This window comes from Oncorhynchus tshawytscha, linkage group LG30 (assembly GCF_018296145.1).
Source record: "Oncorhynchus tshawytscha isolate Ot180627B linkage group LG30, Otsh_v2.0, whole genome shotgun sequence".
Lineage (NCBI taxonomy): Eukaryota > Metazoa > Chordata > Actinopteri > Salmoniformes > Salmonidae > Oncorhynchus > Oncorhynchus tshawytscha.
The window spans coordinates 26,007,682-26,021,285 of NC_056458.1; the positions used below are offsets into that span (position 1 = coordinate 26,007,682).

The window sequence follows — 13,604 nt, forward strand, 5'->3', positions numbered from 1 at the left end:
TATTGTTGCAAAAATACCAAAATATTTTAATTGTGTACCCCCAGTTTTAAAAGATCATGAGTAGAGTTTGCTACAGTTGATGTAAACTCAATGCATCAAAGAATGTATGGAGATTAAAAACTGCTGTCACACTTGAACCATGAGACCAACAACATGAGAACAACTCCCCTCCAAGGTGACAGCCCTGTAAATCGGCGAAGCTGAAGAAAAGATCTCCACCCAGACAAGTATGTGGGGCTAACTGTTCAGGCGGAGTTAAAATGAACACATTTGAAAAATAGGTAGTACTGTACATGCATTACTTTTATTCTCCAGATACCATTCATATTTGTCTGTGTATAAAACCTTATGAAGACTCATGTATACAACATTTTCCCATTTCAATGACTGGTTCCAACAATCTGACATTATGGCTGACAATGCCTTATGAGTCAGAGTTGGCATGTCATGAGACAGACTATTTTAGCAAGCGTTGACTAAGTATTCACAACAGCGCTTCATTATTATTTTGGTTGTTTGGAAAGCAGTGGGATAGCTGTATATGAAGGATGGCTCCCTTAACGGACTCAGAAACTGAAATGGTCCTTGATCTGTTTCATAATTTCTCCTATGTGCTCTCCCCTGGAAGAGAGGGAAACAACACTGCTAGATCATATTAAACAAGACTGAGGACCAACATTAAACAGTAGGGACAATGTAAAAAATTTGGGACCATATCCAAACAACGGGTCAATGGGTATCATACAACCAGCAGGCTGGCATAACACCCAGGGAAGAGCTGCTCATACTCACTGTTCTTTTATAACCCCCTGGACATACTTCCTCTGGTGCAAGTTGAGGGTGACAGTAGCCCTGGCTGGAGACACCCCTTTGTCCATCTGTTTCTTCTGGTACTCCTTCATATTTACCTGGGAGAAGATAAGACACTAGCCCAGTTATTGCTGTGAACCAGTACGAGGCTCCATGAGGATGACGGAGACCCCAAGAGGGCAGCTCACCTGTTTGATGCTGTTGCCCAGGTGACGCAGCTGGTCGTTGATAGTCTGGAGCTCTTTCTTCATGTCTTTCTCACTGTCAGACAGAACAGGCAGCTGACTGCGCAGACTGCCCAGAACCTGCTTCGGCCTGGAATAGTTGATGTAATAGAAGCTCTGAAGCAGATAGCTTTTTTTGAGAGAGAGTTAATCAGTTCTTATGTTGCTTGGGTGTCTGACTGTTTTGAAGACTTTAAAAACAAAATGTATAAACAAATGTAGACTTCTGAAACAAGCCATGAAGATTAGATTAGATTTGAAAGAGGAGCGTAGAGTGACGGGTGTATCTAGCTACCTGTTCATGGTGGCCTCCTGGCGATACTTGGCATCCCCGTACTTATCAGCCAGACGCTCTGCAGACTCTCGCAGTCTTTTCCTATTGATAGAAAAATAAACACAAGATGAAGAATAGCTCCAAAGTATATGAAATGCATGGTAAAGCTCATGAAGCCTCAGTACTTCCATCACTGTAATTCAAAGAGTTATGTTTGGCCTCTAATTGCATTATCAACCCCAGACTGCCAGTCAAACCAAATCAGTCACATCACATTCAATTACATATGAATGTGACCTCATTGAATAATCATATTATATGTACACTGGGAGCAAACAGGATAACAAATACACATGAGTACATTTCTACCAATGCTGATATCTAAGACGCACTGTGAGAAGCCTTTTCCAAATCTGCAGCTACCACTACCTATTCTTCATGCAATACATGTCCCTGTCTTTACCTCATCCTGTAAATAGAAAAAGCATAGCATAAGTAAAAATGCATTAGTATTACAATGTTTCATTATTATTTTAAGTGCTTTCATTGTTATAGCACAATTCTGAGTTGCTGTAAGCCTTGGGAGTGCATAGCTATGGCCATCAAGCACTAAGTTTATTGGGAAACTCTATTTACCTCTCCTCTCTGCACAAGGCTAGGTCCTCAAGCTGCTTGTTCCTCTGTCCTGTCAGCAATTTCACCCTGAAGAAGAAAAACCCATCAACAACATGCTTCCTGACATGGCCGTGTCCAATTACCCATACTTGAGTTCTAAATAGTACGCTTTTTGGGTATGCCTGAAATGTTTAATAGTATGTGACATTTTGAAAGTTTTGTATGCTTTAAATGACAGGATGTCATACTCAGCATACTTTTCATCAGGTAGAATTCACTGAACACATTGAGGAAGAGAATAGTCTTTTCACATTCACGTGTTTGACACAGCTGATAGTGTTTGACACTGAAATGTACGATTGGCGGGGAACTAACACGATTGAAATTTAGATGACGCCTTCTCAGTGTGGATGAGTAGTATGTTGATATGTGTTGCTTACTGCATATGTTTTTACACAAAGTACGTTATAAATAGTATGTAATAATATTAGTACACAGTATTGAGTTTTAGTAAAAAGTAAGCAAGAAAGATTTTGTACACGGCCTGTGTGTGTGTATCAGAACTACAACTACAAGTGATCATGTGTGTTGTTGATTAAATGTGTGTGTATTTATCTGTTAATGAGTGACATTGACCTTCTCTGCATCTCCTCGTGGGCCATATCCTGTTTGAGGATGTACTCCTCTCTGAACACATGAGTGGCTCTGCTCAGCAGCTGGAGACACTCTGGAGGGGACGATGTGTCCTTGTCCCCTGCTCTAAAAGCACAGGACAACACGATTGAGTCCACACAATAAACTAAGCATAATAGTGGTCTTTTTGTTTATCGTGGAAGCTGGGCATTCTGTAAAATGTGATCTAACCGTTATCAAGCCAGTTCATTGAGAATAAATTGTCATTCCAAAAACAGCCACAAGGGAGGATACTAAATGTCAAAATGGCTCAGCATGATGCCAAAGCATGTTGCTGTGGAGTCTAAATAAGCATCTGTACAAATCCAAGATCATCCTACAGGGGTGTTTTCAATGTACTGTGGTGAGTGTGTTACCTCAGCATGAGAGGATTTGTGGAGCTTTTGGCTAGGATGTTTCAAATGTGCTGTTCAAAGTAGTCGTTGTGCAATCCACACAGAGGAGAGCTAGCTGAGCCTACCCCTGGGTAGGAACACAGCAGGAGAGGAGAGGAAGGCCGGATGGAACTCCTAGGACACACATAGACATGCACCATCAGCCTGTGACACACTTTCCTATCCATATATATTTTTTAAACGTTTGGACTGATAATGCTCCCTATATAGGGTTGCACATTTTGGGGAATATTCAGAGGCGGAAACTTTCTGTGGGAATTAACGTGAATATATGCAAATGAACATGAATACCATTTAAACATAGATGTTTTTTGCATTGAATATATTTACCATATCATATGGACAGAAACAAACCTTTTACCTTATCATAAGTAGACATAATTGCAAATGATTAAATCCTTCCATTATATATATATTTTTTAAATTTAGTTATGAATTGAACTTGAATTAAATGAGTTGACTCTTCACATGGGATGATTTCACTGAACAACAAAAGGGAATATTGAATGATCCATCGCATCTCCCAAAAACATTTTTAACATACATCAGTAAAATTATAGTCTAGAAACAAAAGCTTTGGTTATCTTCCTCTCAGGCTTCAATGTCTTATCCCTGGACATCCTCAATGTCCACCCCTTGAACATCAGACTCTGAGGCCTCATCTTCACTGTCACTTTCCAACCTGGTTGAGGATGGCTCGTTGTCAGGCTCAAAAAGCCTCAAATTTGCCCAGATGGCCACCAATTTTTCAACCCTTGGTCAGCCTGTTGCATGCTTTTGTGAGTGTGCTCCCAAACAAGGACAAGTTGCGCTCTGATGTGGCTGATGTTGGAGGGATTTTGAGGATGATGGTGGCAACAGGGGAAAGAGCCTCAGATCCACAAAGTCCCTTCCACCAGGTGGCTGATGAGATATGTTGGCACGACTGCCATATTGCATCTCCATCCCAAAGCCCTTGCTTGGAAGTGTACTTCGCCAGACTGCCAAGAACCATGCATTCATCCAGGCCAAGGTGGCGAGACATGGTAGTGATAACACCATAGGCCTTGTTGATCTCTGCACTAGACAGGATGCTCTTGCCAGCATACTTGGGGTCCAACATGTACGTTGCGGCATGTATGGGCTTCAGGCAGAAGTCTTCACACTTTTTTTATGCATTTCAGAACTGCAGTTTCCTCTGCTTGGAGCAACAGTGAAGTTGGCAGGGCAGTACGGATTTCTTCTCTGTCATCTGCAAGCAGAGTCTGAACATCAGACAGGATGGCATTGTCTCCCTCAATCTGTGCAATGGCTACTGCTATAGGTTTCAGGAGTTTCAGGCTGCTTACCACTCTCTCCCAAAATACATCATCCAGGAGGATCCTCTTGATGGAGCTGTCCATATCGGCAGACTGTGATATGGTCATTTAGATTGCTGCTATACCTTGATGACCCTTCACATACATAACCATTTCCTTGGCTCTCTTGTAGAGTATGTCCATTGTTTTCAGTGCCATGATGTCCTTGAGGAGCAGATTCAATGCATGAGCAGCACAGCCAATGGGTGTGATGTGAGGGTAGGACTCCCCCACTTTAGATCAAGCAGCCTTCATGTTCGCAGCATTGTCTGTCACCAGTGCAAATACCTTCTGTGGTCCAAGGTCATTGATGACTGCCTTCAGCTCATCTGCAATGTAGAGACCGGTGTGTCTGTGCTCTTGTAGAATACTGGTTGAGGGGTGGAGATGATGCAGTTAATTATTCCTTGCCCACAAACATTCGATCACTCATCAGAGATGCTTGCAATACAGTCTGCTTTCTCTATGAATTGCTTGACCTTCACTTGAACTCTGCATCCAGCAAATGAGTGGATAAAGCATGCTGGTTGGAGGGGTGTATGCTGGGTGAAGAACATTCAGAAATCTCTTCCAATACACATTGCCTGTGAACATCAGAGGTGAACCAGCTGCATACACAGCTCGAGCAAGACATTCATCCGTATTTCTCTGACTACGTTCCTCCATTGAGTCAAAAACACTTCTGATTCCAGGAGGACCATGGGCTGTTGCTATCGATAAGGTGTCCGATTCACCATTTTCACCTTGAATAGAAGTAGAGGGACTTTTGTCAGAGGTTGCTTGTTGTGAGCACTGAAGAAACGTTAAGCACTTGGCCAGATGATTCTGCATCTTTGTTGCATTCTTCACATATGATTTGGCACAGTATTTGCAAATGTACACAGCTTTTCCTTCTACATTAGCTGCACTGAAATGTCTTCACACATCATAGTCCCCGTGGCATTTTCCTGTAAAGATTAGGAAAAAATGAGTAAAAAAACAACAAATACAATTCCATGTACAGATAGATAGTTAAGCAGTTAGATTAAACAACTCTTTTGTAAGATAAATGTTTTTAAATGAAACATGTATGGAAACAGGTGAATTAACACTTCACAGTTAGCAGGCTCAGGCAAGCTAAAACCCACTTGGTAGCAAAACTAACTAGCAGAAAGTGGTAACAAGTTAGAAATGATTAAACACACTTTGCTGTAGGCTACTAGGATTTACTAGTTAACAAAAAATAATGTATGTCATATAAAATATATTCACCCCACCCAGTATTGTAATCAAAACTCACCCAGAAAGCATGTAGTCCTTGGCTCAGACAGTGTAGTAGTGTGGGCTCAATAGCATCTCATTAGTGTGCAAGATCTTGAGAATCAGCTGTACATGTGATGGAAGAGTGCACTGCACATGTGATGGAAGAATGCACTGTACATGCAGAGAGTTGTAATTCCATTGAATTGGCGATAGTTTAACCAAAATATGCCACAAGACCTAGAATTGCCTTATGTGTATCCCACAAAAAAGGTTCACTGTTATAAGCTAACTTTTTTGATGAATTTAAGCAAAAATTCCAGGCTTAACTTCCCATGGAAAACTTCCGGAAATTTAGCGGAAAGTTCCCGACCCTTTGCAACCCTACCCCTATATAATGAAATAAAAAAGAATAGTCTTTTGAACCGTACAGGAGAGGCAGTCGTAGACACTCATAATGCAGATTATGCAGCACCCAAAGACAGGTCAGACACAATCCAGAAGACCCGTACTGGAGCTGACAAACTGTGGCCAAAGAGCGAGAGAGAGATGTTTTTTACATTTTGAGAAAACAACATTTACTGCCACGTTGACAATCTATGACAACAGTCCCAAGTTGGTACTTATGACTAAGGAGTGCCAAGCAGAATCTCAATCTAGTCAATGACGTCATATTAATATCTGGTGCCTTGATAGTTGTAGTGCTACCTTCTACTAAGAGGCCTGGTACAGAGGATGTGCTCTACGACGCAGTGGTGTTCAGCAGCCAGCTCCTGAAGACTATCCTTGTCCTCCTCATCTGTGGAGAGAGCATTATGGCACATCAGGCAAATTAATGCACTAACATGCACTAACCACCTCCGATTTATGTGGTAAACAACGCAATTGAATTGACACCCCATCTGGACATGAAGACTGGAGGAACTTGTGCAGTTTGTTGAACCAAGTGAGGCCTACACTGTGCACTCCTGTCTCATGCCTGCAGTGGTATCTGTGCTGGCACAGGGGGTCTGCAATAGGGCATGAAGCAAGTTTCAATGAAACATAAAGAACACCACAGAAGAAAAAAGATCACATTCAAAGTACATTTGACAAACATGATGATGGGGTGTGGACTTTGATACATCGAGACCTGGTGAGAAGCAACAATGGATCCCATTATAGAATTCAACTATATCATCCAATCAGCATGACTCACTCACCACTGTGCAGTCTGATTGGGCAGGTGAAGTCAGACTCCACAGGTGCCTCATCATCCCCAGCGGCCAGTTTGAGGGTGAGCTACAGCTCCACACACTCAAACACATAGAGAGAGGGCACCACCTCCCAGCCCTGCATCCACCTCTCCACTGCCTGTCAATCACACACAGAGAAGAAAATTCCTCCATGGACATAGCGTGAGGTGAAATGTTCAGAATTGTACAGATATATGTAACGAATAGAGCCAACACGATTCCCTGTTCTACTGGATAGACAATCATATCTGTTTTTCACAGAACATTTCTATCTAAATATTCTGTTGTACTGTCTGTACAGTACTTACTCCTGTCTCCTCCTCCTCTGCTTCCAGCACCCCGCAGTGATACAGTGTGCCCGTTTCCATGGCGATGACCAGGATGTTGGGCACGCAGGGCAGGCAGAGCACGGCACAGTTATCCTCTGCCGCGGGGTACATGGGTAAGGGCCCACTGGGCTTACTGAGGCTACCTGAACTGAAAGACAGAAAAATAGGGTCTAGGAATGAGATTCCTATTATGGATGATATTTTATTACATTTTCCTCAAACAGTAGCATAATATACTGAACAAAAATATAAATGCAACATATAAAATCTCCCATCCGCACAACAGGCGTATTTCTCTCAAATGTGCACAAATTGGTTTACATCCCTGTTAGTGAGCATTTCTCCTTAATAATCCCTCCACTTGACAGGTGTGGCATATCAAGAAACGGATTAAACAGCATGATAAGTACACAGTTGCACCTTGTGCTGGGGACAATAAAATGCCACTAAAATGTGCAGTTTTGTCACAACACAATGCCACAGATGTCTCAAGTTGAGGAAGCGTACAATTGGAATGCTCACTGCAAGAATGTCCACCAGAGCTGTTGCCAGAGAATTGAATGTGAATTTCTCTACCATAAGCCGCCTCCAACTTCGTTTTAGAGAATTTGGCAGTACGTCCAAACGGCCTCACAACTGCAGACCACGTGTAACCACGCCAGCCCAGGACTCCACATCCGGCTTCTTCACCTGCCGGATCATCTGGGAACAGCCACCTGGACAGCTGATGAAACTGAGGAGTATTTATGTCTGTAATAAAGCCCTTTTGTGAGGAAAAACACATTCTGATTGGCTGAGCCTGGCTCCCATGTGGGTGGGCCTAAGCCCTCCCAGGCCCAACCATGGCTGCGCCCCTGCCCAGTCATGTTGAAATCCATAGAATAGAGCCTAATTCATTTATTTAAATGGACTGATTTCCATATATGAACTGTAATTCAGTAAAATCGTTGAAATTGTTGCATGTTGTGTTTATATTTTTGTTCAGTATATATTTATAATGTCGACTGAATAAGCCTCACCGTGTTTTATTCATTGGAATTCAATCAGAACAAGCCAGACAACACAACTAACTGGAAGCCGACTCTGGCTTTCCCAGCCTCATACAAATCTTGGTCGATCGAGTCATCTGTTCTTTCCACCAATTGATTGTTCGAAATGTTAAAACATGCATATCTCCATACATACAGTGCATTCGGAAAGTTTTCAGACCCCTTGACTTTTTCCACATTTTGTTACTTTACAGCCTTACTCTAAAACCGATTAAACATTATTATTTTTTATCAACTTATACACAATACCCAATAACAACAAAGTGAAAACAGGTTTATACATTTTTGCAAACTGAAATATCTTATTTACATAAGTATGCAGACCCTTTGCTATGAGACTCGAAATTGAGCTCAGGTGCATCCTGTTTCCATTGATCATCCTTGATGTTGCTACAACTTGATTGGAGTCCACCTGTGGTCAATTCAATTGAATGGAAATTATTTGGAAGGGCACTCACCTGTCTAAATAAGGTCCCACAGAACAAAAACCAAGCCATAATGTCAAAGGAATTGTCCGTAGAGCTCCAAGACAGGATTGTGTCGAGGCACAGATCTGGGGAAGGGTACCAAAAAAAGTCTGCATCATTGAAGGTCCCCAAGAACACAGCCTCCATAATTTTTAAATGGAAGAAGTTTGGAACCACCAAGACTCTTCCTAGAGCTTGGGGGGAGAAGGGCCTTGGGGGGAGCAGGGCTTAGGTCAGGGAGGTGACCAAGAACCCAATGTTCACTCTGACAGAGCTCCAGAGTTCCTCTGTGGAGATGGGAGAACCATCCAGAAGGACAACCTTCTCTGTAGCACTCCAATCAGGCCTTTATGGTAGAGTGACCAGACGGATGCCACTCCCCAGTAAAAGGCACATGACAGCCCGCTTGGAGTTTGCCAAAAGGCACCTAAAGGACTCTCAGACCATGAGAAACAAGACACTCTGGTCTGATGAAACCAAGATGGAACTATTTGAATGACAAGTGTCACATCTGGAGGAAACCTGGCACCATCCCTACGATGAAGCACTGTGGTGGCAGCATCATGCTGTGCGGATGTTTTTCCAAACGCCAGGGACTGGGAGACCAGTCATGATTGAGGAAAAGAACGGTGCAAAGTACAGAGAGATCCTTGATGAAAACCTGCTCCAGAGTGCTCAGGACCTCAGACTAAGGTGAAAGTTCACCTTCCAACAGGACAACAATCCTAAGCACACAGCCAAGACAAAGCAGGAGTGCCTTCGGGACAAGTCTCTGAATGTCCTTGAGTGGCCCAGCCAGAGCCCGGTCTTGAACCCTATCGAAGACCTGCAAATAGATGTGCAGCAACGCTCCCCATCCAACCTGACAGCGCTTGAGAGGATCTGCAGAGAATAATGGGAGAAACTCCCCAAATATAGGTGTGCCACGCTTGTAGAGTGATACCCAAGACTCGAGACTGTAATCACTGCCAAAGGAGCTTTAGCAAAGTACTGAGTAAAGGGTCTGAATACTTGTGTAAATGTCACAAAATTCTTAACCAGTTTTTGCTTTGGTATTATGGGGTATTGTGTAGATTGATGAGGGTAAACAAGTTAATAATTTTATCAATTTTAGAATACGGCTTTAACGTAACAAAATGTGGAAATAGTCAAGGGATCTGAGTCCTATGGCCTATTTATTGCCTACCTCCTCATGTCTTTTGCACACACTGTATATAGACTTTATTTTTTCTACTGTGTCATTGACTAGTTTATTGTGTTATTGGCTTGTTTATTGTTTACTCCATGTGTAACTCTGTGTTGTTGTCTGTGTCACACTGCTTTGCTTCATCTTGGCCAGGTCGCAGTTTCAAATGAGAACTTGGTTCTCAACTAGCCTACCTGGTTGAATAAAGGTGAAATAAAAAAATAAAACAATCCTCGTTTGGACTGCTCATTGGCCAGCTCATCCTCCACGGAAGTAAGGCATAATACTTTATGAATAAATGGTAAGTATTTTATAGTTTGAGGAGGAGTTTAAGTCGTTTTTTCCCTATGTATGACTTGGCCACAAATACGAGTACAGGACGAGTCAACAGCATTATTTGGGTAGGAGTTAACGGAACATGAACTTTCAAAAGTTAGATTTTCACTGGACAGTTACTTTTTTTAAATTCTCAGCTCTATGACAAAATGTGTAGAATTGCAACTCTAAACGCATTCTGCTAACTTTGACACCGCTGCTGGAAAAAATATATAGGAAATATTGGGTTCAGACAAGGCCAACGTGAAAGTGATTGCATATTGTGCCAGGAATTAATGGGAGTGGCAACTGACTGTAATTACACTGCAAAGACTATTCTATCTAATATAATTCGTTTAAAAAAACTTGTCAGAAAGTAGCTAGCTAGATGAACAACCAACCTTTAAACACGTTATCTAGTAATTTGACGTTACTCACCTGGTATATCACAGTCTCAAAGCTGTCCTCTGAATTGAGCTGCCTAAGGTTTGTCGTGTAAAAAACACTGTCTGCGTCATCCGACAAGAATAAGTCGCCATTGAGGTATAATGTAAGACTCTTTGCAGTTCTTCTGCAATTCGCTTTGGGTTCCAAATCGAGTTCCTCTCGTAATTTATAAAAAAATATCATGACTTGGTAGCTCGCTTCGCCATCGCTCTCCAGCAAACGCAGCCATTTTTCCTGTCGTCTGAATATTACGATTTTAGAATCCTACCAATGAAAACCAACGAAAACTTCAGGATTCATTCAACTCAATAATCCAATCAGATCCAGAGGCAAGCTGAATATGTAAAACAAATGGGAATTTGAGTTTTTACAACCACTGATATTGAAACGAAAGTTAGCTCAAGAGTTGATACATAGTAACAGCATAGTTGCTACAAAATGATGCTATGTAACAACAGTCAAGGAAGTGAAAATGGTTGCAATATTCCATTTGCCAGACTCACACAGCATAACTGCACACTTGCCGACATACATTGAAAATGCTTTCAAATGTAAGGTACACAATGCATTTTTATAATTATTATTACTACACATTTTTGGGTATTTGGGAAATACAGGACTTCAGTAGGCAATTATAAAATACTGCCAAACAAAATTGTGGTAGAGGTTTATTACTGTTTATAACATTTGCTTATAAACGACAATGCCTTCCTGTGGTTGTCAGTGGCATTACGTTAGCTGCAGACGTGTTAAGTATGTGTCCCTGCATCTTGTATTGTCTCTGCCAACAGAAACGTTCCGTTCTCGCTACACGGTCTGCTTCAACACAACACGCGCGTGCGGCTGTGCTATTCACTGCGAACGACATGGAACCAAATGGGCTTAAAAACGAAGTCGTCTGAACTGCTTGTGAATGAATACAATGTCCAATTTTAAGGACACGAACTCTATCCCAGATGGGTACAGGGCTCTAAACACCAGTGAATTGCAGGAGCTTTTACAAGATGAAGAAAAAATGGACCAGATCGTCCGACTCAATGAGAAGGTATTTGGTTCTACAGTGTGATAACTATCGAATAAAACCACAGTTTTGCTAAATGTATCTGTCAGTTACATGTGGTTGATATGACATTTTCCAGACTATTAGGCTACATTCAAACTCAAATAGGTCTCAACATTATGCTCTCTGCTGATTTCTATAGAGCGCGAAATAATTGCTTTGATGCCTCATCGTATGGCACATCATGTAGGCTATAGGCAATGCATGCTTTATTATCCTCCTATGACACTATATTATTGTGCGTGGCTTCCAATGGGAAAAGCCTTTAATGTTTCCCCCCACGTTCTCCTTCAATCCGATAGAGTTTACGTGAATGTAAATAGTATGTACAATTGACATTGTTCACATTCCATTCGTTTTTTACAGAATGTTTTTCCATACCAATCGGCCTGAACAGGGAATTCCTGCTTGCCATACAGGACATGTTCAGTGAGCAGCAGGATCAACCTATTCAAAATGCTATAAAAGCACTAAAATGTTAATTTGAAAACATATAATCAGTCTCTTTGTCCCACACACATGCACATTTAAATGCAAATGCACCTCATTCTGTCTTTCTGTCTTATTCCTCACTAGAACATCTATTCCTAAATATAATGTTAAATTACGAGGGCAGTTTGTTCTTGTTCTATTTGTCTTGCACAGTTAAAAAAAATGTGATTCATGGTACATAGCCCTCTGCTTGAACTCATCAGGTGTGGCATTCATTCTTGGACAGAGAGAAAATCGTTATTCATTTGGGACTGGATGCGCATGTGTCCAATTCAGATCAAGACATGACATTTGAAACCTGCTTCACTGCTGCAGCGAATGAATTAGAGAGATGTTTCCAAAGTGGTTGCATCTCACTGAGAGAGGCCATGGAATGCTCCCAAGGGACTGGATAAGAATTACTTAGCTAGAGGCATGTTAGGGATTTCAGTAATGGTTGTAGTAGCAGCTGCATTTGACTTGACCAAGACATTTGATTGAACATACATTTACATGCAAGTGTTACATGCCAGTAATAAGCTAGGCAATATGATACTGTAGGTTAGTTGAGACATTCACACACAATTCTCATTTACAGTTTGTGTAACTAAACATCAATAGGGTGTCTGGGTATGCCCCCCTCCGATTGTTTTTCTTACAGTTGCCATTGTTAGTTTAATAAAGCCCACATATGCATGGTTGGCTGACATGTGAGCATGTGGTAGTGGTAGTTGAACTTATTGTAGGGGCTGGCTCCACAGCCCCTACGATCCACTGGTGAGCAGCGCTCCAATTCATTAACACTTTGGGGTATCCAAGGGCAACCGCTCTGAAAGCATCATTAATGACACAATAAGATGGACGCTTGTGTATATAGCCCACCTCTCACTAGCTACTGGCTAGCTCCCTCTAGAGAATGTTCTCAGCCTCCTGACTGGCATAATTGCTATCCTCTACTGGCTCCATGGGATTTGACATGGGTAATAAGCACTAAATGGGAAAATTAAATTACAGTCATCTGGACACTGTAACTGCTCCATTTGAAGACACTCAGACGCTGAGCACCTCAGCTTACCACAAATGGCAGTGAAAGAGTAGAGCAACACTCAAGCCCTTTTCCCTCAAGATAAATCTAGCTGGTAAATTCTTGCAGATTGTACAGACTTGATGGAAAAGGAGCCAGTATCCCCACGCTGGCATATTAAATCATAACACATTCATCATGTTTGTATAATATATTTCCCAATATCAAATGTCAAATAATAATATTTTATACTTGGTTCACATACATTTTTATTGTATATCCAGTTTTTGTGTCTTCACAGAAACTGCCACATCAGTACATTTTCAGCTCGAGAAGTTCACACAACATTGTTCTTCTTTCCAAATCTGAAGTGCCCTTCAAGTGTTTTTTGTCAGTGCCGGTGAATACTGTCTGGTGGTTTGCTTTACAACCAG

General features: G+C 41.7%; 1 protein-coding gene and 1 pseudogene across 1 annotated transcript in view; one reads left to right on the forward strand and one right to left on the reverse strand.

The window, feature by feature from the left end:
- On the reverse strand, positions 1-7,528 carry LOC112229103 (annotated as a pseudogene).
- A 3,805-nt stretch (positions 7,529-11,333) lies between these two features.
- LOC112228507 (VPS37D subunit of ESCRT-I) overlaps positions 11,334-13,604 on the forward strand; it is a 48,058-nt gene continuing 45,787 nt past the window's right edge. Inside the window, exon 1 of the mRNA XM_024393879.2 lies at positions 11,334-11,660. Within this exon, the coding sequence (XP_024249647.1) occupies positions 11,529-11,660 (132 nt within the window). The 5' untranslated portion in view covers positions 11,334-11,528. The remainder of the gene's footprint in view (positions 11,661-13,604) is intronic.